General features: G+C 44.2%; 1 protein-coding gene across 1 annotated transcript in view; it reads right to left on the bottom strand.

The window, feature by feature from the left end:
• LOC126232125 (protein roadkill-like) overlaps positions 1–25397 on the bottom strand; it is an 89086-nt gene that overhangs the window by 41899 nt on the left and 21790 nt on the right. Inside the window, exon 2 of the mRNA XM_049942434.1 lies at positions 16254–16830. Coding sequence (XP_049798391.1) covers positions 16254–16819 — 566 coding nt within the window. The 5' untranslated portion in view covers positions 16820–16830. The remainder of the gene's footprint in view (positions 1–16253; positions 16831–25397) is intronic.

The raw sequence follows: 25397 nt of genomic DNA, 5'->3' as shown, positions 1-25397 counted from the left end.
CCATTACAAGCACTCCCTTTGGAGGAGCCCTCTTGCACCATTCCATCACATGTGGATGGCTGACTTGCTGCAAAGCAGTGCCCTGTATTCTGTGACATTTGTATGGCTGCTTCGGTATCTTGGCATTTTCAGCTCTTAAGAAGGGAGGCAGAGCTTTAGTTGGTAAAGACATTTCCAGTTGGAGCACATCACAACCAGACATACATTCTGGAATCAGGTATTGGATTTTAAGGTGTACTCAGGACCAGATGTACAGTCACATCACTGTTACGACAATGAGTGAAGTAAATTTTAAGAGAGTTCTTACGAGAATTCAGTGTGTAAATAAATAGGATACTGAAGTACACAGGAATGGAATGTGAATTTTAACTTCTATGAGGCTCTAGATAATGCGATAATGAATGGCGATCAAACGAATTTTCACGTTTGTCTATATAATCGATGAGAGACAAATCATAACAACAGACAGCCAGAAAAAAGACATCCAGACACTACAGAAGTGACCAAGCGCTGGTAAGTGCGATAGCTTACACACAATGAGCTAAACAGCTCATGAGTCCAACTTACTGACAAAAATAAGATCCAGAAGAATGGAAGACGAAGTTCATGATCTGTTTGAGGATGCTAAATTTGGAGTAATGGATCCAGGGAGGTCAACTCGATCTTAAACTTTATAGTGGCAGGAATGTTGAGAAAAATCAAGAGATATTTATTGGATTTGTAGATCTTTACATGACATTTGCCAGCATGAAACAGTGAATTTTTTTTCTAAAAGGTACGTATATGGAACAGCAGATAACATAGAAATGAGCAATAATCAACAAGAATTGGTACTCTGAATCAAAGATGATTAAAGAAAAGGATGCAGGTAGTCTCCACAAATGTTCAGATGAACACTGAAGACTCATTGGTGGAATTGAAGAAACTTCCAGGAATTTAATTAAAACTGAAGGTGAAAACGATTTCATTTAATAAAATTCACTGGTGATATTTCTGTGTTCACTGAAAGTCCGAATGAATCACCGGAGTTGAATGAACACTGAATCAGGATTAATGAATGGAAGAAAGAGGAAAGTATTGCGAAGTAGCAGAAATAACATTGGTGGCAATGTTTACATCGGAATTAAGGACCATGCAGTAGACTGCTTGTAGTGACTATTACACATGAAGCTAATTTACACTGAGGGACGGAGCATGGTTGTTATAAGGAGTAATGTTGCATGGGAAAGCAGGAGATTCCTTGTAAAACAAAGTTACTAATACCAAGGATAGGCCTTAATTTGTATTGGATGTCCCTTAATGTATGTTTGGAGCACAACACTGCATTAAAATTAATCGTGGATTATGGAAAAAAACAAGAGGGGAATCGGAGCATTCTAAATTCGGTGCTGTAGAAGGATGTTTAAACTAGGTGAACTCATAGCAGAAGAACTGTGGAACGTGTCTGCAAAAAAGGTGAGGATATGTGGAAAACTGTGACAAGTACGAGGGTCAGCATAGTAAGTTATATTTGAAGGCATCAGGGAATAACTGCTGTGGCACTAGAGGTAGTTGTTGAGGTTAAAAACTGAAGGGAAAGACAGAGAGAGGAACGCATACCACAAATGACTGGATTCTGGGTGCTCATGGCACTGTAAATCTGTTGCTCACACAGATAGACACATTGTTAACAGGAGGCAGAGTTTCTGTTTCGCATGTCTGTGGTTACTGGGACTGGCTGTTACAGCAGTGGGGGAACCAAGGTGGACCACACCCTGACAAGCTAAGGCTCTGCTGACGTTTGCTTCTGGTTGGTGCTTGCAGAGTGTATTTTTTGTTACTAACAGAAACTTTATAGCAAATTATTGGGTTGTTTTTCATGTCTCATTCCTGACGAGAACCAAAAATGGTCTCATAAATGTGTGTCTATGTGTGACCTCTGCTAGACCATTCCGATACATCTAGAGTAACATACAATTATCTCATTTGACATAGTGTTACACATTCAGTGCACTCATACTATACCTGCCACTAAATTGTCTGTGTATGACATTGCATGAATTATTGTTGGCATTGGTTTGCTGATCTTGATGAGAATAAGTCACTGAACTGTTAGGAATAACTATTTTCTCTACCAACCTATTCTTAATTAACCTCTCTCCCATGATACTATGATCTAGTCCTTAGGATACCACCCATGAATGTATGTTCTGATGCTTTTCAGCATTTATGTCTCATCTACCATATAATGGTGTGTGTGTGTGTGTGTGTGTGTGTGTGTGTGTGTGTGTGTGTGTGTGTGTGCGCTGGATGAGGGAACTCACCGCATTCGAGAGACAGTGGCCTCATCAGGTTGAGGAGTCGTGGGCCACACAGCAGCAGGTGTCTGGCGAGGTGCCTGGCAGAGGTGGTGGCAGCGGCGGAGGTGGTGCTTTTTCTTTTATTTATTTTTATTTATTTATTTATTTATTTTTTTTTTTTGCTTAAGGACGCTCAACTACTGAGGTCATTAGCGCCCAGTCACAATTGTTAGAGCACATAGAAGCTAGTAAAACTCAAGATGCAGTTAAATAAGTGAAAGGGTTAGATGTCTTTGGACAAGATAGTCAAAGTAATAAAACGAAGAACGCGAGCAGCTGTTCGAGCGTCATCTGCTAAAATATCCTATAAAGTAGACTGCAGAGACAGGACAACACGAGATTGACTAAAACGGGGACACGACAATAAAACATCGCGCACTGTCAAGGCATGACCACAAGGGCACTGCGGGGCTGGGTCACTGGAGAGCAGATAGCGGTGGCTAAACCAGCAATGCTTAATCCGTAACCTGGTCAGAAGGACCTCTTCTCACCGAGATGGTCGGGAGGAGGTTGTCCAAGCAGTTGGGAACGGTTTTACGGCCCGGAGCTTGTTTCCTTGAAGTGATGACCAAGTATCCCACCGCAATGACACAAGCCTCTTACAAACAACCCCACTAATGTCAGATGACGGGACACAATGGGAGGCTGGCCGAGGCAGGACTGCAGCCTTGGCTGCAGCATCAGCAGCCTCATTCCCAGGCACTCCTACATGGCCGGGAACCCACAGAAAGCTGACATAAGAGCCATCATCAGTAAAAGAATGGAGGGACTGCTGGATCCGTTGCACCAAGGGATGGACCGGATATGGAGCTCCTAGGCTCTGAAGAGCACCGAGTGAATCAGAGCAGAGTACATACGATGAATGGCGGTGGCAGCGGGCATACTGAACGGCGTGATGGAGAGCAAAAAGCTCGGCCGTAAAGCTGGAACACGGGCCGAGGAGCCGGTATTTAAAGGTGACGGCCCCGACGACAAAGGCACAGCTGACACCATCGTCAGTTTTGGAGCCATCAGTGTAAATAAAGGTGTGACTGGCAAGTCGCGCACAAAGTTCGACAAACTGTTAGCAATACACTGCAGCTGCAGTACCCTCCTTCAGGAGTGAGCTGAGGTCGAGATAAATATGAACCGGAGCCTGGAGCCAAGGTTGTGTCGGGCTCTCACCCTCTCTGAAGGTGGTAGGGAGGGCAAAATCCAATTGTCAAAGCAGGCGACGAAAGCGGACTCGAGGGGGCAGCAGGGCAGACACATACAACCCATACTGACGGTCGAGAGAATCGGCGAAGAAGGACTGATAAGAGGGGTGGTCGGGCATTGACAACAGCTGGCAGGCATACCGACAAAGCAGTACGTGTCGCCGGTAGGTCAATGGTAATTCGGCAGCTTCAGCATGAAGACTCTCGATGGGACTAGTGTAGAATGCTCCGGTCGCAAGATGTAACCCCCAATGGTGGACGGAGTTGAGACGGCGTAAGAGGGATGGCCGAGCAGACGAGGCTCCCATAATCCAGCTTTGATCGAACTATGGACCGATACAAGCGAAGCAGGACAGTGCGATCCGCTCCCCAAGATGAACCACTAAGAACTCTGAGGACATTAAGGGAACGTGTACAACGGGCAGCCAAATAAGAGACGTGCAGAGACCAACAAAGTTTCCTGTCCAGTGTGAGCCCTAGAAACTTAGTTTCCACGAATGGGAGAACAACGGGCCCGAGATGTAAGGATGGCGGAAGGAACGCTTTATATCGCCAAAAGTTGATGCAAACCGTCTTCTCTTCAGAGAAACGGAAGCCATTTGCCACACTCCATGAGTATAGGCTGTCTAGATAATGCTGAAGGCAGCGCTCCAGGAGGCATGTTCTCTGGGCACTGCAGTAGATCGCGAAGTCATCAACAAAAAGAGAGCCTGAGACATTAGGTGGAATGCAATCCATAATTGGATTGATCGCTATGGCAAAAAGGGCTGCGCTCAAGACGGGGCCCTGAGGCACTCCGTTCTCCTGGAGGAAGACGTCGGACAATACGGAACCCACACGTACCCTAAACTTTCGATCTCTTAAAAAGGAATCAATAAAAAGGGGCAGGCGACCGCGTAGACCCCACCTGTGGATAGTGCGGGGGATACCTCCTCTCCAACAGGTATCATAAGCCTTCTCCAAATCGAAGAACACGGCTACCGTTTGGCACTTTCGCAAAAAGTTGGTCATGATGAATGTCGACAAGGTCACAAGGTGGTCAACAGCGGAGTGGCGGCGACGAAAGCCGCATTGAACATTGCCAAGTAGCCGTCGAGATTCAAGAATCCAAACTAACCGAGCGTTAACCATGCGCTCCATCACCTTACAGACACAGCTTGTAAGAGAAATGGGGCGGTAACTAGAAGGAAGGTGTCTATCCTTCCCGGGTTTGGGTATAGGAACAACGACGGCGTCACGCCAACGCATGGGGACTTGACCTTCGGTCCAGACGCGATTGTAGGTACGAAGAAGGAAGCTTTTGCCCGCCGGAGAAAGGTGTGCCAGCATCTGAACGTGAATGGCATCTGGCCCCGGAGCAGAGGACCGGGACAGTGCAAGCGCACGTTCGAGTTCCCGCATAGTAAAGGGGGCATTATAAGTTTCCAGATTCAGCGAGTGGAAGGAATGTCGCCAAGCCTCTTCTGCCTCTTTCCTGGGAAGGAAGGCAGGGTGGTAATGGGGGGAGCTTGAAACCTCCGCGAAAAACCGGCCAAAGGCGTTGGAGACAGCCACAGGATCAACGAGGACCTCATTACCTGAGGTCAGGCCAGGTACCGAGGAGTGGGTCTTAATGCCCGACAGCCGGCGCAGGCCACGCCACACGACAGAAGAGGGAGTAAAACTGTTAAAGGAGCTGGTGAAAGAGGCCCAACAAGCTTTTTTGCTGTCTTTGATGACTCTACGGCATTGCGCTCGGAGTCGTTTGTATCCAATACAATTCGCCAACGTAGGATGGCGGTGAAAGGTGCGTAAAGCACGTCGTCGAGCACGGATAGCGTCCCTACAAGCCTCATTCCACTAGGGGATGGAAACGCAACGTGAAGAAGAGGTAGTACGAGGAATGGAACGTTCGGCAGCATTGATGATAACAGCCATGAGGTATTCGACCTGACTGTCACAACTGAGAAAATCGTGGTCCGGAAAGGTCGCCAGGGAGGAGTAAAGTCCCCAGTCAGTTTTCGGTATGTTCCAGCTCGAAGGACATGGGGCTGGGGTGTGGTGCAGGATACGAACGACACAGGGGAAGTGGTCACTCGAATAGGTGTCAGAAAGGACATACCACTCGAACCGATGGGTACGAGTGGTAGAACAGATCGAGAGGTCCAAGAGGGAGTAGGTATGAGCAGAGTGCGAGAGGAAAGTCGGGGCGCCGGTATTGAGGCAGACAAGATTGAGATGGTTGAAGACATCCGCCAAGAGGAAGCCTCTCTGACAGGATGCAGGAGAGCCCCAAAGGGGATGAAGGGCATTGAAGTCGCCAAACAATAAAAACGGTGGAGGAAGCTGAACAATCAGGTGCATCATGTCAGCCCGACTAACTGCGGATGACGATGGAGTGTAGATGGTACAAACAGAAAAAGTAAAGCCAGAAAGAGTAATACGGACAGCTATTGCTTGGAGTGGGGTGGTCAATGGGATGGGATGGTAATAGACATCGTCCCGAACGAGCAACATGACACCACCATGAGCTGGAATACCGTCCACAGGGGTGAGGTCAGACCGCTCCGAGGTATAGTGGGTAAAAGCAATACCGTCAGTTGGGCGCAACTTGGTTTCCTGGAGACCAAGGGCGAGCGGACAGTGCAGGCGGAGGAGCAGTTGTAATTCCTCCCGATTAGATCGAATACCTCTTATGTTCCAATGTGACAAAGCCATCGCTAGTCAGAAAAAAGGGGGAACGAAACGGGTGAAGAGCTGGTCACCTCGACGGCCGCGGAGGGCCAGGTTTCGAGGGAACAACGCGTGGGGTCCGTTTTGGAACGCCGGACCTTGGAAGCTGGGGTCCGGAACGTTTCCCCGATGGACGCCTGAGAAGAGGATCGCTTCGCAGGCGGCGGAGGAGGAAGGGTGGCCCCTGGGGCAGAGGGGGCAGGGGCCGCGAGGGAGGAGGATTTGGAAGGGAGGGATTTGGGAGGCGGAGGCATAGACCCCGGATGGGGTGAGGAGGTGGAGGGGGGACAGGATAGGGGTGAGGATTCTGTGGAAGGAGTGGACACGACTGATGCAAACGAAGTTGTCAACGTCACGGGATGGAGGGGGTCATACTTCTTCCTGGCCTCAGAATAAGAGAGACGATCCAAAGTTTTTAATTCTTGAATCTTCTTCTCCATCTGATACGCGGGGCAGTCTAAAGATCGAGGCGAGTGGATGCCAGGACAATTAACGCACTGAGGTGGTGGGGTGCATGTATGTTCCTCACGAAGAGGATGTCCACAATCGCCACAAAGGAGCTCAGCCTCACCCCGTGACGACATGTGCCCAAAGCGCAAACACCAAAAGCAGCGCATAGGAGGCGGGACGTAAGGGTGCACGTCGCACCGGTAGCACATCACCTTTACCTTCTCTGGGAGATCGTCCCCCTCGATGGCGAGGATAAAGGCCCCGGTGTCGATGCGACGGTCTTTGGGGCCGCACTAGACTCGCCGGACGAAATGCACGCCTCGGCGCTCCAGGTTGTCCCTGAGCTTCTCATCAGATTGCAGCAGGAGGTCCCGATGAAAAATAACCCCCTGCGTCTTATTCTGTGCCAGATGCGGGACAAATGACACTGGGATGTCCCCTAGTCGGTCGCACGCCTGGAGTGCCGCAGACTGTGTGGTGGAGGTGGTCTTTATAAGAACGGACCCCGAACGCATTTTACTGAGAGCCTCGATTTCCCCGAAGATGCCCTCGATGTGCTGGACAAAGAACATGGGCTTTGAGGTGGCGAATGTCCCCCCCATCGGTCCGAGAACAGACTAAATAGCGGGGGAAGTACTTCGCCCCAAGCCGGCGGGCCTGTCCTTCCTCCCAGGGAGTGGCTAAGGGGGAAAGGGCAGGAGAACCGGAACCAGAGACAGTACCTTTCTTTTTAAAAGACTCTGCCGCAGAGCGACCTGATACATGTTGACGTTTCATCTGTGAAACGTCCGCCCCGATACCACCCACTCCGACCAGGGGCTCTCCCCATGGGCGCCACCCAGCCTCAGCAAGGGCCACCTGGCAGGATGACCGTTGCCGGGAGTTCTGATGCCTCAAGGAGACGGGCATCTACTCCTTGGCCGATGTGGGGAGCGTGCAGCTCAGGTATCGGCAGTATGATCCCTGTGTTGTCAGGGTACATGACGACCACACCACAATGGGCTGGCTACCGTGCTGGATTTTGGGTGCCATGGAAAGTCCATCATGATCGTAGGTGCAGATGGGGACGCACTATGGGCGTAACTTGTGCACCCATTAGGCGTTTAGGCCCAATTTGAGGGATAGTGGGTGTGGTTACGCCGTTACAATGCTGAGTGCCAAGGTCTTAGTGCACTGAGGACCAGTGATACACCACGTAAGGCGTCCTTCCCCAAAAGGTTCGTACTTCTGTATAATTTTGAAAAATGGAGGTCAAACTCCAAGGGGGACCATCACATGGAAGGCCGAAACGGTTGAAACTCATTTTAGTCGCCTCTTACGACAGGCAGGAATACCTCGGGCCTATTCTTACCCCGGACCCGCAGGGGGGGGGGGTTACAGGTGGTGGTGGTGGTAGTGTTGTTGGTGGTGGTGGTCCTCAGCTCTGTAACGAGTGGTGCGCTGCACATACAGAGAGAGGCAGGGTGTGAGGTGGCTGTCGTTTCCTTGTGGGGATGTGGGGGTGCCTCCCTATGGCCAGCACTGCTGAGGGACCATCCACACACTGGCAACTATATGGACGACATGTGCCAAATATGGGGATAGGGCTCCCGTTAATACAAATGAGTGACCAGTAAGCTAGTAACTATCAGCTGCACCACCTGAGCTTCCCACGGCAGTCTCTGAACACGATACAACAGGTAGTTCAAAACAAAGTGCAGCCAGAAGGTACATACAATGCCCAACATTTGCAAAAACTCAATTACATAATTACTGGAGAGGTCAGCTCAGGTACTATCACCATCAAATCTATCTAAACGGCCTAAATTCCACTCCACCTAAATTGTATGCACCCACATAATGTTACAGTCCCTTCGATCTCTTTTCAGTACGGGCATTTCACTCTACAAAATGGTTACTACAAGACACTGCTTGAAGAAATTTATCTGTAACACTGAGTCCACAATCAGACTAATGTAATGATAATGTAAATATCACGAAACCTGGTATAATTAGGTGACAGTCTTCAGCAATTGTAAACTCAAGTTTATTGCAATAAATGACATTCCAGAAACTAAGTTTCAACTTGAAATTACATGACGAAGACATTTGTATTAGACTAGCATCCAGGATTCCAATTAAGCAACTATTGTCTCTGTTAAGTAAGTATGAATGATCTTAAATATGATTTTGGCCACATGTAAGCATGTGTGTGCAAATGTTGAAATGACGTAGCATTAAGTTTTGTGTTAGATGATTCAAACCCAGCAAGTAATAGGATTGTTAACTAAGGGCAATAATACATCACATTTCCAAATACAGCAAGATGAGAATCTGAAATGTTGAGAAAGTATTTTGTACCTTTACTGGGATTTGAATCCAGCACCTATCATTGTATTCTAATCACAAACACACATTAAACATCTGCTTAGTTTAGCTGTAGCAAGATGTGCACATGTCTGAAACTGAAATAACTTAATGGAAAGTTCTATGTGGAGTGGGAATCTAAGCCTGCATGCTACATGCATCATTGTTGTTGACTGCACACAAGAAAATGTTTATTATCGAATTCCTTTTTGCCAGTTGCTACGAGTGACATGTCTTAACTTGAAATGATGGCTTGAAAAGTTTTGTGTGACACAGTTGAAATCAACACCACCTGTCATTGTTGACAAGACATGTAGAGGCGATAAAAATCAAAATTACTTTTCTCCTTTGGTTTTATGAGCACATATTACTATATCAAATGACAATGAAATTATTTGCAGACAACCACGAATACAACAGATGCTAACTACTATGGACATATCCCTGGGAACAATTTCTTAGCACAAAAGACCTTTGTCACACCAGATGCATACTGTTACATTCTGAGGACTCTTTAGCCTCTGATTGTACATTTTTTCTCAGGACCAAACATTTTCGTTTTATGAAGTTAAGGCCCAATGGCTCAAATGTCCACCCAACCATCCTGGTTTACATTTTCCTTTTTTTCTTAAACTGATCAATGCAAATGCTGTGACCTTTACCTTGAAATGCCACTATCTATTTCCTTTCCCACATTTGAGTGCTATAGATTCTGCTTTGTCTCTTATGGTCTTGCAGTCGATAAGATGTTTAACACTAAATTACTTCTTTCTTTCTTCCGCAATATTTGCTACTGAATTAAAGTGTTGCATGATGGTTAACTGGTCACATTTCATGACGTTTGCCAGTAATCAATTGGGCCATACTGGTAAACCACCACAGCAAGACAAACCAACTCAAAATGAGAAAATTATTTTCCGATTTGATTTGTTCAGCGCACTTACCACATACACACACAAAATACTTCGTGCACCATTTTCGAAGGCTCAAACAACAATCTTCATGACCGTCAAGTGTACAACATTCAATAAGTCACTCCAAGAATAATTTATAACTTCAAATAAAAAATTATGGTTGATAACTTAACTTATTGCAACCTGTAGGAGAACATGTAAAACAAAATCTCTATGATCTTATGCATGAATCTACTTGTTTCAGTAAAATTATGGGTGGCCCTTTTAGGCAATGTGTATCAATGTGTAGTACGCTACACAGAAAAAATTATTGACTTTCTTATGCAATTGCACAATACATTTTTTAGGCCTCCTTTTACCACCTGGAATTTATCTGGAGGGATTATCTGTGCTACGTAAGCTACGTTTACTGAAGACAAGTCTCGTCTTTGCGAAGACCGGTGGTGTTAATAGTAACAGAAGAAACTACAATAATGAATGACCTCTTCAAAAAAACATATTGGATAAACAAAGCTGCTTAGTACCACCTCAAAGTAAAAAATTAATTTCTTCAGAAATTATAACAAAAGGAATCCACTTCGAGAATAACAATGGACCCATTCTCAGAACAGCAACTGCCTATGATTGACTTCCTTATAAATCAAATGCATTTCTTCTTTTATTAAAATTATATGCCCCTAGCACAAAAATAAAGAACTAGAAAATAATTAACTTTCCTTGACACAATACCACACTACTGCAGTTATTTATACAACAAAGATACCAGGAGAATGTTCTGGAAGTTTGATTGATACTTGTCACAGAGTTTTTTTGTATGATCTAGTGTTGGTGCAAGAAACATTTCCTGCAGAAATTTCCATAGGCTACGGTAGTGCCAGTAAGGCAGCTGACAATTATGTGATTTTATTTCAGCGATTACAAAATCAAGTCTAAAGTACACATTAGGTAGATAAGGCAACTAGTGAAAGTTGATTATTGGTAAACAAGGAAAAGAATGTTTTGTAAAGGCTGTAATTAACCTCCAGCGAAAGGGAATGCTCATCCAGTGAGAAGCATCCTTCGTTAACAACAAAACAATGGCACTGGACTGAAAGTTTGGTGGTCTGTTAAAATGGCTCTAGCTTCATATGATTAAGCTCTGTGTTCGAGTCACTGATCAGCTGAACACTAAACAACTATGCAAAGACCCTCTTTGCTTCTGTTGACTTCAGTTAAACAACATAGTCCGACAATTAGAAGCTCACCACAATCTTTCTTATACCAGAAATTTTATTTCATTACTGAACCAATGATCATGTAAGGTCACGGCACACTTATTTGAACTTGCAACGTTGAAAATGTTGGTGCTGAACTGAGAATCTAACTCAGGTATCTCTTTCTGCCATTTCGAACACTTTTTGGACGATACAGTTCCATCTTTTTGTTGTGTCTGCAATATTCCATAGTCATCCAGGTTTCAATGAAAGGCACAGGTGTCAGGTTTTAAATACTAGTTTGGTACAAAAATTTTCACAGTGTGATTTCAAGTTGTAGCATTCGTGCAAGTAATAGGTGAAAAGCAATTATGATTTTTAGCATTTGTGCATGCAATGTCAACAATAACAATTGGTGCCAGTTACGACTGAATCAGGCACAGAACGTTTTGGCCTGTCATTTCAGATTTATAAATTCCACTCCTAGTGACTGGTGGAAAAGTATTTGACAGTGAACACCTCTTCGTGTGTAGTCAGTGGTGGTAGCATGTACAGGGTTAAGAGTCCCAGTCAGCACAGAACTTTTCCTCGCATAATTTCTTGTTCAGACACAAGCATATCTCACTAGAGGTGAAATAAACTGACATTGTGCATCTATATGTGGCTGGAAAACAACATGATATGTGCTGGGTTCGGAACGCAGAGGGGGAATACTTTGTTGTATAATCATTTCAGTTTCATCATCCCTCTAGTGGTGAAAAATTTCGATACATAAAATTATAATTTTACTGTGCGTCATTCACAATCCCTGTCCAAAACAAAACCTTATGCCTCATCATATCAAGTTTGAACAAGCGCAATGCTGTTACATGTGGTTAAAATGAAAGTTAAGATCTCTCATGCTTTGTTAGCAAAGACAGTAGTGACCGGATTGGAGTCCTGGGTTCCAGTCCAATACAGAAGAATGTAGTTTGAAGCGGAATCTTGCTTTTTGAAATGTCATTTACTGTAATTAACTTTAGTTTACAAGCACTGAGGACCGCCATCTCTGGTAGTGGGTTTTCTGATAATTACGTAATTGTGGTATTGGTTTTCATATGGACAATAGCAGGAAAGGGCAGTTTTCCCTAGTGGTCTCTTGTAGTAATGATTTTGTGTAGTGAAACGACTGTATGAGAAAGAGAACAGCCTAACTGCAAGACAGTTATGTGGCTGCATACAAACCAGGTGGAATGCAGTTCATTTGGCTACTTCTGAGCATAGTAACGCATGCATAAAAATCAGGCACAACACTCGTCTGGCTGTGAAATTTTTTTTAATGTAATTAATGTTATACTTTGATCATCAGACATCGTTCAAAGCCTGTTTTAAAAACTGGCATTTGAGAGGTACAGAAAACAAAATTGTTGACAGTGTGTTTCAAGCTGAGTACAGTGGACAGTGCAGCAAGGTGAAACTTGTGATTTGACACCAGAAAGAGGCTGTGGCTGTGCAACAGTTACTTGTCATAATAGTATTACCACATTAATCTAAATTTCATTCATTAAATACAGTTGACAGAAATTTAAACATTTTTCGAGTGAGCATCCTCACTTTGTAAGCACATATGAAACCACAAGGTAGTTAATGTAAGCTGTGTCATTCCCCAATCCAATCATGGGAGAACAAACACTAATATCTCTCTCTACTCTCTGTCTGTCTGTATCTGTGTGTGTTTTTTTTTTGCGTTTGCACATCTAAGTTTGTGTGTAGAGGAGGGGGGGGGGGGAGAGGTGGAGGCGACGAGCATGTAGTCCGTAAGAAGAGCTGTGAACTTGCTACTGAAATAAAATTAAGTTTGTCCTCCACATACAGTAAATGTTTCAAATGGCTCTGAGTACTATGGGACTTAACATCTATGGTCATCAGTCCCCTATAACTTACAACTAATTAAACCTAACTAACCTAAGGACAGCACACAACACCCAGTCATCATGAGGCAGAGAAAATCCCTCACCCCGCAGGAAATTGAACCCGGGAACCCAGGCGCGGGAAGCGAGAACGCTACCGCACGACCACGAGCTGCGGACCCACATACAGTAGGCTTGAATTGTAAATTCCGTGAGAATCTAATGTCTAGAAGGCCTGGCATGGATACACGGGGGAGGAGGTTGTGAGATATCCTCCCCAGAAAAGGGATAAAACTATCACTTCACTGTATGAAGTAAAAAATAATTCTGCTTACATGCGGTTTTATACATCTTATTTTCATTGTTATTAAAACCCTAAGCACCTGTGGTGTAAAGTTTTGAGTGTGACACTAAGTATAATTTGAGGGGGAGTGGTGGTGGGGGGCAAGTGGAATCAGTGAAAGACCAAGGCAGTTCCAGAACGAAATAACGTATATGTGTCTGCAGCTGACACCCAATAGTGTGGGAAGTATGAGGCCGTGAACTAGGTGAAGACAATTAATTATGACAAGAATCTAATATACATCATTAACAGAATTTGTAAAATGTACACAAAGAATACCGTTAGTAAAAACTTTTTCAAACTTAGGACCTTAGTCATTTCCCACAGTGTGCAGAACGAGCTTTGAGTAATGTAGAGAAATATATTTATGTGTTGCATTTCAATTTTTTTTTCAAGAACATAAATAACAATTTTAGTATGTTTGTTGTTTGAAACATGAATTTTTATGATAATCTTTATTGAATAAAAGAGAAAAACACTGAATGATTTACAATACTGGCTATAAGTTCATTACAATTGGTTCAGGGAATGCACATAGTGCCATCTCAAACACAAGATTTCTGATATGCCAAATAGCACATAAAATACTACGTAAGTATTAAAACCTAAATGAAAAATAAATGATCATTTATCAGTGTTAGTAGCTAGTAGACTTTTATGGACATATGCAATTGTAAAATGGGGCAGAATAAAGGTAACTCTGGTCGCAGAGAGACTTTAATGCTCACAGAAATCAGAGGCACAATAGCAACAACAATGGATGGGATACATAATGTCATAAGGTGTGCCACAGTAGGATGGAAGTCTGTAGTGTTCACCGGGTGGCTATCGAAAAGCCATGGAGCAATCGAGACACGCAGACGGGTCGGATACCGTTCATCGAAGATGCAGTAAAGCATGGTATTCTGTGTGTCACAGAAGGAAATATATGTAAGTACTGTGTGAGCTTTAACAAACGGCTGAATAGAGATGACAACAAAATTAGGTGGGAAGACTCAATTTTAGGCAACCAGCCGGAACTGCCTCGAAGACTGGCTTGTCTGGTGAGGTGGTCTCAGGGTGCAAGAGGTGTGAGCAGCCATACACTGGAGCACCGATGCTTACTTCACCCAGTTTTCTGAACACCTTCCATACAAGCCGTGACAGCATATGATTATTCTTTTATGTAACAGTAAAGGAAACCAAAGAAAAATTCGGAGTAGGTATTAAAGTCCATGGAGAAGAAATAAAAACTTTGAGGTTCGCCGATGACATTGTAATTGTGTCAGAGACAGCAAAGGACTTGGAAGAGCAGTTGAATGGAATGGACAGTGTCTTGAAAGGAGGATGAACATCAACAAAAGCTAAACGAGGATAATGGAACGTAGTACAATTAAATCATGTGTTGTTGAGGGAATCAGATTAGGAAACAAGACGCTTAAAGTAGTAAATGAGTTTTGCTGTTTGGGGAGAAAAATAACTGATGATGGTCGAAGTAGAGAGGATATAAAATGTAGACTGGCAATGGCAAGGAAAGCGTTTCTGAAGAAGAGAAATTTGTTAACGTCGAGTATACATAAAAGTGTCAGGAAGTCGTTGCTGAAAGTATTTGTATGGAGTGTAGCCATGTATGGAAGTGAAACATGGACGATAAATAGTTTGGACAAGAAAAGAATAGATGCTTTCGAAATGTGGTGCTACAGAAGAATGCTGAAGATTAGATGGGTGGATCACATAACTAATGAGGAGGTATTGAATAGAATTGGGGAGGAGTAGTTTGTGGCACAACTTGACAAGAAGAAGGAACCGGTTGGTAGGACATGTTCTGAGGCATCAGGGGATCACAAATTACGCATTGGAGGGCAGTGTGGAGGGTAAAAATCGTAGAGGGAGACCAAGAGATGAATACACTAAGCAGATTCAGAAGGATGTAGGTTGCAGTAGGTACTGGGAGATGAAGAAGCTTGCACAGGGTAGAGTAGCATGGAGAGCTGCATCAAACCAGTCTCAGGCCTGAAGACAACAACAACAACAACAACAACAACAACAACAACATTCCCTTACAGCAATTAAAATCCCTTATGTTCTGTTTGGATTTGGAGAGAACGAAGAATTATGTTGGGATACTTGCTGACACGGCTTGCACACAGAAATAAACTATGCAACAGAGACAAAGCTGTAGTACTGAGGTGTGAATAGTGAATACTCTGATAATCTGCTTTTCTACACGACGAAAATTCCACAGGTCAACATCAGAATCTAAATTTGTGAGAAGGTTGCCATCCTCCTCTATAATCATTCTGGAGTACACTACCTTGCTCGAGGTGTTGATTGTAAGTGACTTACTTTGTCGTCATCTTAATGCAGCGTGACACTATTCAAAGGTGTCATCAGCCACAGAGGTACTGAACAACTTTAAACACTACTTTATGTGAACAGGCTTACAGCAACCAGTACAGGCTGCCGTTTGCAAACTACACCCTTCACTGCCTCGGAGCCTGTGCTGGGCAATACAGCTTTGTGTCCACGGCAGTCTGGGTCATGCTCTATTCACACAGTGAGTGTACCCTCTGTCGTGACAGTTGATGCTAAAACCGAAACAACCACTTTATGTATACATGTAATTTAACAGAATAATGTCTACAAACTGGCTCTGATGATTTTTGTTAGCTAACATACCTGATAATGAACTGGGTTCAGTTTAGGGATTCACTGAAACTGCTACAAGAGAAAAATGATAGCACTGTGAGCTATCGTGAATTGACTGTCTATGATGCTGTATTTTACAGCAGAGACAAATGTAAAGAAACTCAGTGGCAAAAATTATTGACTTGGAAACACAAATACATCCAGAACTGAGAGACAGGAATGAGAGGTTTTCCTCACACTCACCTGCTTTTTGGTGGTGGATCGCACAGCAACCGGCTCACTTCGATCAAGTCTTCAGGTTGATGAAGCATCGCATCTGCCCACCCCTGAGTGGCCATCACCTCAAACGGACAGGTCTTAATCAATTTGATGGCGGTGCGCCTGAGGTCACTGCAGGAGTGGCGGACTGCGAGTACGGCTGCGGCTGCTGCGGTCTCGACACTCAGCTGAATGGCCACCTGCCGCTCGCACTCCGCCTTCAGCCACGATGCCCCGTACTTATCCGCTGCGGCCAGCAGCTGGGGGGCCGTGCCGGGCAGCTGGGGGGCCCGCAGGGTGTACAGGTAGGAGACCAGCTGCCTCAGCACCGGGCCCCCCACGTCCGGGATGCTCACCACGCCGGTGCTCGTCTCGAGGGTGTCGTGGGCGAACATGGCTGCCAACACTGGGCTCCTGTCCGCCAGGACGGCCCTGTGTGCCACCAGCCGCGTGTCACCTGCCTCGAGTATCACCGTGGCGTCGTCCCCGGCGTCCAGGAGTGCACCCAGGTCCACAGTCACTGTCTCTGTCACATCCTTAACTGCTTCCATTGCGGACGATTCTGAAACATGGAAACGCGGAGCAGCCCTTTCAGCATACAGGTGACTACTGACACTTCTACGAGAGACAGCCACACCTGTCTGCAGCGACAGCTGATAAATGTTGTCTGTCATCAGTCAGTTTCAACACTATCACACCCTTTCTGTCAGACTGATGCCATTGGTGAATAACTGCAAATCTTTAGTAATAACATTTTCAAGAGTTCCTTTCCTTTCAGCACATTTCATTTGGAGAACAAGCTCCAGATGCGGCAAAGACGTTATCTCCAAATTTTTTCTACAGCGAAATGTTACTTGGTCTGGAAATGGTTCTAAATGGACATTTACCAAAATATTAAAATGGTTGTAACGATCAATAGCAGTACTTTATTCAAAGAGATATTCTCTTTACATTTCATGTTGTTCAAGAAAACATGACTGTCCACGAGACTCAGAGGGTCATAGACATGGGTTCCCCGGTAAATGCTGTGTTTCTTGACTTCTGCAAGGCGTTTGATGCAGTGCCCCCACAGTCGTTTAATGAATAAAGTAAGAGAATACAGACTATCAGACAAATTGTGTGATTGGATTGAAGAGTTCCTAGATAACAGAACGCTGCATGTCATTCTCAATGGAGAGCCTACCAAAGTAGAGTGATTTCAAGTGCGGCATAGGGGATGTCGCTGGACCGTTGCTACTCACAATATGTATAAATGACCTTGTGGATAATATCGTAATTTCACTGAAGACTTTTGTGGATGATGCTGTAGTATATCGAGAGGTTGTAACAATGGAAAATTTTACTGAAATACAGGAGGATCTGCAACGAATTGATCCATCGTGCAGGGAATGGCAATTGAATCTCAATGTAGACAAGTGTAATGTGCTGCAAATACATGGAAAGAAAGATCCTTTATCATTTAGCTACAAAACAGCATGTCAGCAACTGCAAGCAGTTAATTGCGAAATTATCTGGGAGTAGGCATTAGGAGTGATTTAAAATGGAATGATCATATAAAGTTGATCGTCGGTAAAGCAGATGCCAGACAGATTCATTGGAAGAATCCTAAGCAAATGCAGTCCGAAAACGAAGGAAGTAGGTTACAGTACACTTGTTCGCCCACAGCTTGAATACTGCTCAGCAGTGTGGGATCCGTAGCAGATAGGGTTGATAGAAAAGATCCAATGCAGAGCAGAGTGCTTCGTTACAGGATCATTTAGTAATCGCGAAAGCGTTATGGAGATGATAGATAAACTCCAGTGGAAGACTCTGCAGGAGAGACACTCAGTAGCTCGGTACAGGCTTTTGTTGAAGTTTCGAGAACATACCTTCACTGAGGAAACACACAGTATATTGCTCCCTCCTACGTATATCTCGCGAAGAGACCATACGGATAAAATCAGAGAGATTAGAGCCCACACAGGGGCATGCCGACAATCTTTCTTTCGACGAACAATACAAGATTGGAATAGAAGGGAGAACCGATAGAGGTACTCGAGGTACCCTCCGCCACACACCGTCGGGTGGCTTGCCGAGTGTGGATGTAGATGTAGATTGTTTTATGACCTGAATCTGTATTATTCGTCATTTAACTAGCGGTTATGCACGTACCCTTGCAGGAGTTGTTTCACACAGGGGATCTACGAGTGAGCTCCTGTCTCAAGACTTTATTGGGAGAATGACTCATTCATGTACAGTGGCAGACGGTCTGAATCGGGCTCAGCAGAGTACGTGGTAGGGTTTCGCAGGGATTGAAACAAGGGTAGAGCCACGGGTCGTAACACATCAGAAATGTAACGTCCACTGCGAACAAGAGGTGACCGAGATGTGTAACCAATGGCACCCCATACCATCACGCCGGGTGATGCGCCAGTATGGCGATGACGAATACATGCTTCCAATGTGCGTTCACCGCCACATCGCCAAACACGGATGCGACCATCATGATGCTGTAAACAGAACCTGGATTCATCCGAAAAAAATGACGTTTTGCCATTCGTGCACCCAGGTTCGTCGTCGAGTACACCATCGAGGGCACTCCTGTCTGTGATGCAGCATCAAGGGTAACGCAGCCATGGTCGCCGAGCTGATAGTCCGTGCTGCTGCAAATGTCATCGAACTGTTCGTGCAGATGGTTGTTGTCTTGCAGACGTCCCCATCTGTTGACTCAGGGATCGAGACGTGGCTGCACGACCCGTTACAGCCATGCGGATAAGATGCCTGTCATCTCGACTGCTAGTGATACGAGGCCGTTGGGATCCAGCACGACGTTCCGTATTACCCTCCTGAACCCACCGATTCCATATTCTGCTAACAGTCATTGGATCTCTACCAACACGAGCAGCAATGTTGCGATACGATAAACCGCAATTGCGATAGGCTACAATCCGACATTTATCAAGGTCGGAAACGTGATGGTACGCATTTCTCATCCTTACACGAGGCATCACAACGTTTCACCAGGCAACTGCTGTTTGTGTATGAGAAATCTGTTGGAAACTTACCTCATTTCAGATCATTGTAGGTGTCGCCACCGGCGCCAACATTGTGTGAATGAAAAGCTAATCATTTGCATATCACAGCATCTTCTTCCTGTCGGTTAAATTTCATCATCGTGCTGTAGCAATTTTAATGGCCTATCGCGTACGTAACACACATAACCACAAAACATGAATGACGAATACCCTATTACTCCATCTCTGTTCTTTGAAAAAACAGCACACATTGGGATTTAATTTTCTAGTTTCCTATGACCGCAGCCAAGTCAGTTGCTTTAACTTTAAATGTAGTACAATAACGCATACTACAATATACTGTCCTACTTAAGGTAATCTGTTATATTTGTTTGCTTTTCGCATCTAAGATGTGCGTACGCACTTTGAATTTATGATGTATTCGTTGTGAGGCCTAATTTTAAGACGACAATCTGCTGAAATCGAAAGTTTGAAAATAAGCGTTACGTCTACAAATACGCAACAACCAAAAACGAACATTGGGCGTTACAGCCTGTGTGTTTCCCCGAAACCTGATGAAACATCGTACTTTATACGATAAGTCGCAAAAAGCGATGTCGTACTAATCGGCTTTTTAAATATAGCACTGACACAGGCTTTAGAAGATGGAACCATTAGATTTCGGTGTCACGGCCAACAAGTGGTTAAAAGTGATGTCGCTACAAACAGTCTCGAATGTATGTACACGCAAGGACGTGTGACCTGTAATCGAGAAAGTGGGCTGATGATTCCTCCATTGGCAAAGGATTCCGGATTGGTCAGCCATTCGGATCCCTTTCAGGGGACTGTCTAGGGGGAGGTGACCAAAGGAAAAGGCGGAAAATGAACGAAAGGTTTACGTTGTATGACCTGGGGCATGAAATGTCACAAGTTTGAACTTGTGGTAGGGAAGGTGCAAAATCTGAAATGGCAAATGGTAAGGCTCAATCTAGATAGAGGAAATGGCAAATGGTAAGGCTAAATATCGATACAGTGGGGTTCAGTGAAGCGAAATGGGAAGAAGACATGGGTTTCAGTCACACAGGTATATGGCAATATCAACAACGGCAGAAAATGGTACAACGGGAGTGGGATTCGTTATGAAAAGGAAGGTAGGACAGAGTGAATTACTGTGGACCGTTCGGTGACAGGGCAGTTTTCAGGGCTGAAGCGGTGATTCAGTATATAAAGGGAGATGAAAATGTATAATTCGTTCATCATAAGAATAAAGATGATGTAAACAAAGGCGATGATTGGTCAGAAGCCGTAGCACACGTACACTGGTGTTGTTAATACTCCTAGAAGTAGGTTCTACTTATGTATTAGATATCTTATTACTAAGTTGCGTTAAATGAAATTAAGATATTCTAATATATTAACAGCCGTCAACGTTTTTCGTAATCATGCTTTAGCTACGTGGTTTTTATTTCAAAAATCGTGTACAGTCGCTGTCTCTGCAGCGTTGTGATCTGATTGTTGCGCTCTTAATGCGCAGTATGAAAATGGCCGAGGCTACTTTCTGTTCAGTGGTGAAACACGCATGTGGAACACGGCTAAAAAGTGCCGAAAAATAGGCTGTTGGTAATGTTTTTCATTAATTTACGGAGATTATCGGCTTTGAAGTTTCTCCAGCGTTATATATAACGCAGGTCACGAACGAATGTTTATTGAATGTATAGTGCAGTCGGTGGCGTAATGGAAAATGGTTCAAATGGCTCTTAAGCACTATGGGACTTGACATCTGAGGTCAGCAGTACCCTAGACTTAAAACTTCTTAAACCTAACTAACCTAAGGACATCACACACATTGATGCCCAAGGCAGGGTTCAAACCTGCGACCGTAGAAGCAGCGCGGTACCGGACTGAAGCGCGTAGAACCGCTCGGCCACAGCGGCCGGCGGCTCGTAGCGTAATGGAATATGAACCACATGCGGTTATTCTCTGGTTAAAATCTCTCGTTCAATTTGAAATACCTACATCTCCTAATTATAAAACACAATTTTTCATGAATAATGAACGTCTTGTTTCTAATTACATAATGGACTCGAAATTCCTGTTTCCATTTCAAATACAAATTCTTAATTATCGATGTTTCATGAAAGACTGTTCATACAAGTTGTTTAAATTAAGAAATCATAACAATTTAATTTTTAAGGCAAAAATAAAAACCAAATCCTCTATATTTGGACTAAGTCCATCGTTTTATACCACAGACGTAGTATCGCAGAAACGAGAAAAACAGTCATTTTCACAGCATGGAGCACATAATACAAATGCTGCACAATTACATTTGCTACTGCACCATTACAATATGAACCCAACAGAACTGATCTGGAGCCAAGCTGCGCGAAGAGAAAACGCTGCGCCTGGTTGGCTTTGTGGATTCTGATGTTGATAGGCAGTGGCTACAATATTTAACTATACGGTGAAATCCTTCGATACTCTCTTACGTTACACACAGCTTATGCAGAAAACTTACCGTGCGGTTGGGAATTTTCATCATGCTTGTTTTCAGTTACAATCGTACGTAAGGTAAAAACGAAACGTGGTGCGGTTTTCGCTTAGTCGCCAAATGAGCGTATTGTGGGAAATTTGCAGTGTGTTATTTCATCCTGCTTAAGAATTAAATGACATTCGAAGCTGTATTGCTCCTCTGCTCGTCCCTCTCTACGTGTGAACTGCAGCTGACCACGCCACTGCAGGCTAGCTGTACCAGCTGACTGGCCAGTGCTGTCCAAGTTAAATGCTCGTTCCAGCAAACGCGGAAGAATACACAGTGCAACGTTTACATCATGTTTATTCTTATGATGAACGGATTATAGTAGTAATGGCGGACTGGAATGCGGTGGTAGGGGGGAGTGGAGAGAAGCAAGGGTAGCAGGAGAATATGGGCTTGGTATAGAAGGAACGAGGAAGAAGAAACACGAATTGAGTTCAGCAATAAAACTCAGACAGTAATAGCAAATACTCCGTTCAGGAGGAGGAGACAATACTTGGAAAGCGCCGTGAGATACAGGGGGATTCCAGTTAGGTTACAGTATGGTCGGGCAGAGATTCCGAAATCAGGTATTGGATTGTCAGGTGTACCCAGGAGTAGATATAGACTCGGATCACAATTTAGTAGTGGTAAAGAGCAGGCTGAAGTTTAGGAGACTAGTCGGGAACAACCAATATGCAAAGAAGTGGGAAGCACTAAGGAATGAAGAGATACGCTTAAAGGTCTCTGAGGCTACAGATGCTGCAGTAATGTATAGCTCATTAGCCACTTAGAATGGACATCTCTAAAAAGGGCAGTGACAGAAAAAAGGTAGCTCATTAGCCACTTAGAATGGACATCTCTAAAAAGGGCAGTGACAGAAAAAAGGTCAAGTAAACCAAAGTCCTAAAACACGTACGTTATGAGCTATGAACACTATTTCATGGTCAATACCGTGTAACTAGCAGTAAATAGTTTCTGTATCACTCTTTACAATGTGTCAGTCGTTTTGAATTTCGTTTTTTGTACCTTACGAACACGTCTGTACTAGTGGAGGAGTCACTTGTGTCCTGGAGGCAAAGTTTAATCATCCCCCACTTGAACGTGATCGTCGTTCATTAAGTTACTGCCTCTGTTTGCACACACACATGCAAATATACCGCTATTTCCGTTGGAAACGATTAGAATAAATATCTGTTGACATCGTGTATCAGCTATGTGTGAGCATTACGGATGCATTTCGAGCCATGGAACAGAAGGAGTTTTGGAAATGGAAAATAAAGTTTAGAAAATGCTGTGTGTTCCAGTTGTCAGCAAAGAAACTTAGGACGACTCACGACAGATACGCATAGGCAGTCCAGTTACGTAGGATTCCCCGAAAAATTCCAGCAATCTTAAATAAGTAAGGGTATACACGAGAACTGCGCAAGGGGGAGTGGCACCTCATCTAGGAATGGTCGCAAGTAAAAGTAGGCCGTCCTGTGAATGAGTTAGGAGGCAAGCTCGCACATGAGCGAGCCCGTGAAAGCGCAATAGACAGCTAGAGCGGAAATTTTGCTTCAGTGATGGAATTACAGATGCAGTGCGAAAGGAAAGTGAGAAAAGGTGGTCTGAAACCATAAGAAAGAGACGACAAAAATGTATGTTTTATTGTTGAAGAGCTATTCTGCAGCAGCGGGACACAGTAATATCCTTTGTCGAGTACTGGTTCTTACCAGTGAATGTTACAAAAATTTAACTGAAAACTAAAACAAGGAAAAATTCCCGGGTTTTTCCCGTATCTTCCGGGTCGTATACACCCTGTAATAAAATTCAGTGTACAGTGAGGCAGTATTTATCGGATAGGCAATACCTGCACTGCCCTTATGCGCCACGGCGAAGTGAGCGTCCGGCAGGACTGCTTCCCCCCACCCCCTCCCCACCACCACCCTTTCCGGCCCACCACGGTGTTAGGGTGGGGCAACGCGTGTTCGCGCCCCAGTCGGGTCGCGTCGCAATTTGCGGGGCTGTCCCGTGTGAACCTGTGAATGTACAGAAGGGCGCGCTGCGCCACACACGCTATACGCACCTGAATCTGAGGCTAGCCTTACGTACTGCACGTGGTCATCAGTACTGCACATACCTTCCTGTATCTCAAAATACTGCACTGCTTTCGGCTGTGGCCACACTAAGCACTTTTCTTGTAGCGTTAAAATAACGTATTAAGACTCCTGAATTTCAGCAACACACCCCTTAGTCCCACCCTGGAAGGTCACAGTATCGGAAACATTTTTTCACAAATCAACCACCAGCTGAGACTAAACGTGTATACCACTTACGAAATGCCCTTCGTACGTCATTACTTTTATCACGGTCTATAACATCTTTCAGTGTGTGCGTGACAGCAAGAGCGGTTCATCTCAACAGATTGTGGCGCTGTGTAATGCCTCGTGGCTGATACATACCAATACATATTACTAGTTACATATGTGTGTGTATCGTAGAATGGAATTTTGAACATAAAACGTATTATGCTATTGTTCACCTCTTATGCTGTTTTTTGTATATTTAGATCGGGAGATGACTCGTCAATGATCTGAAACTAGTAATCAGTAAAGGAGTTTCAGCGATCTTGAACTACGATTTTTATCGACACATTTTAACACAGAAGAGCGAAAACGGTAACTTTTATGCTGAAAGGTATACTTTGCACTGGGTTGGCGCCATCTGCGGCCATAACTAACTGGGTCCACATTTCACTTGCAACTTGGAATGTAAGCTTCATGGCGCATTGGGAGAGTCTAGTTTCCGTTGGTGGTCGAGTAATAGGCTAACCATTATTGTTATTAGCCCTTTGTCACGGAGAGCAAAGATGTTTCTTCTAAAGGAGGTTTTCTACTATGAGTTACAGACACCTGAATGAAGCATAAGTTGTTGCGTAACTTTTAGTGGACGAAAAATTATCAGTGTTAAGTGATTTAGAGTACAATTACATAGACGTTGAAGAGAAATCGTGTAAAGAAGATGTGGAGGGCAATGAAGAAACAATCCACACAGGTAACACTCCAAATATGCCACAAGATCTAGCAGAGTGCGTCCAGAAGAAGCTCCAAGAATATGTAAAAGTGGTCCCGCCATGAAGTCTACAAAAAGCAGCGAATAACTGTTGCTGGGAAAGAAATATTTTAGAATCATTCAAAAAATTTTTCGCTCTTGAAAAAGTTGTGAAAATTAGTGACCATACAATTGTATCATCTGAATGCAAAAAAATGAATCTCTTGTTACAGATTCTGGACTATATGCTGTACAGTAACGCTTACTACAATATACTACTTGACGTAATCTGTTACATTTGTTTGCTTTTCACATCTAAGATGTGCGTACTCATTTTGCATTTGACGATGTCTTCGTTGTGATGCTTGATTTGAAACCAACAACCTGCAGAAGGAGTTTGAAAATACGCGTTACGTCCATAAAATAGCAACAAAAAATGCAGAAAAAAACGCATATTGGACCTTACCGCCGATGCATTTCTCCGAAAATGGAATAAAAATACTTAGTTTTATTCGATAAGTCGGAAAAGACGTATTAAGGGAGTTTTTAAACGTAGCGTTCAGATAGGGATTACATGGGACTATTACA

Source organism: Schistocerca nitens, unplaced genomic scaffold (genome assembly GCF_023898315.1).
Source record: "Schistocerca nitens isolate TAMUIC-IGC-003100 unplaced genomic scaffold, iqSchNite1.1 HiC_scaffold_435, whole genome shotgun sequence".
Taxonomy (NCBI): Eukaryota; Metazoa; Arthropoda; class Insecta; order Orthoptera; family Acrididae; genus Schistocerca; species Schistocerca nitens.
Note: the sequence above shows the minus strand (reverse complement) of the source record. Positions and strands in the feature narration are given on the sequence as shown.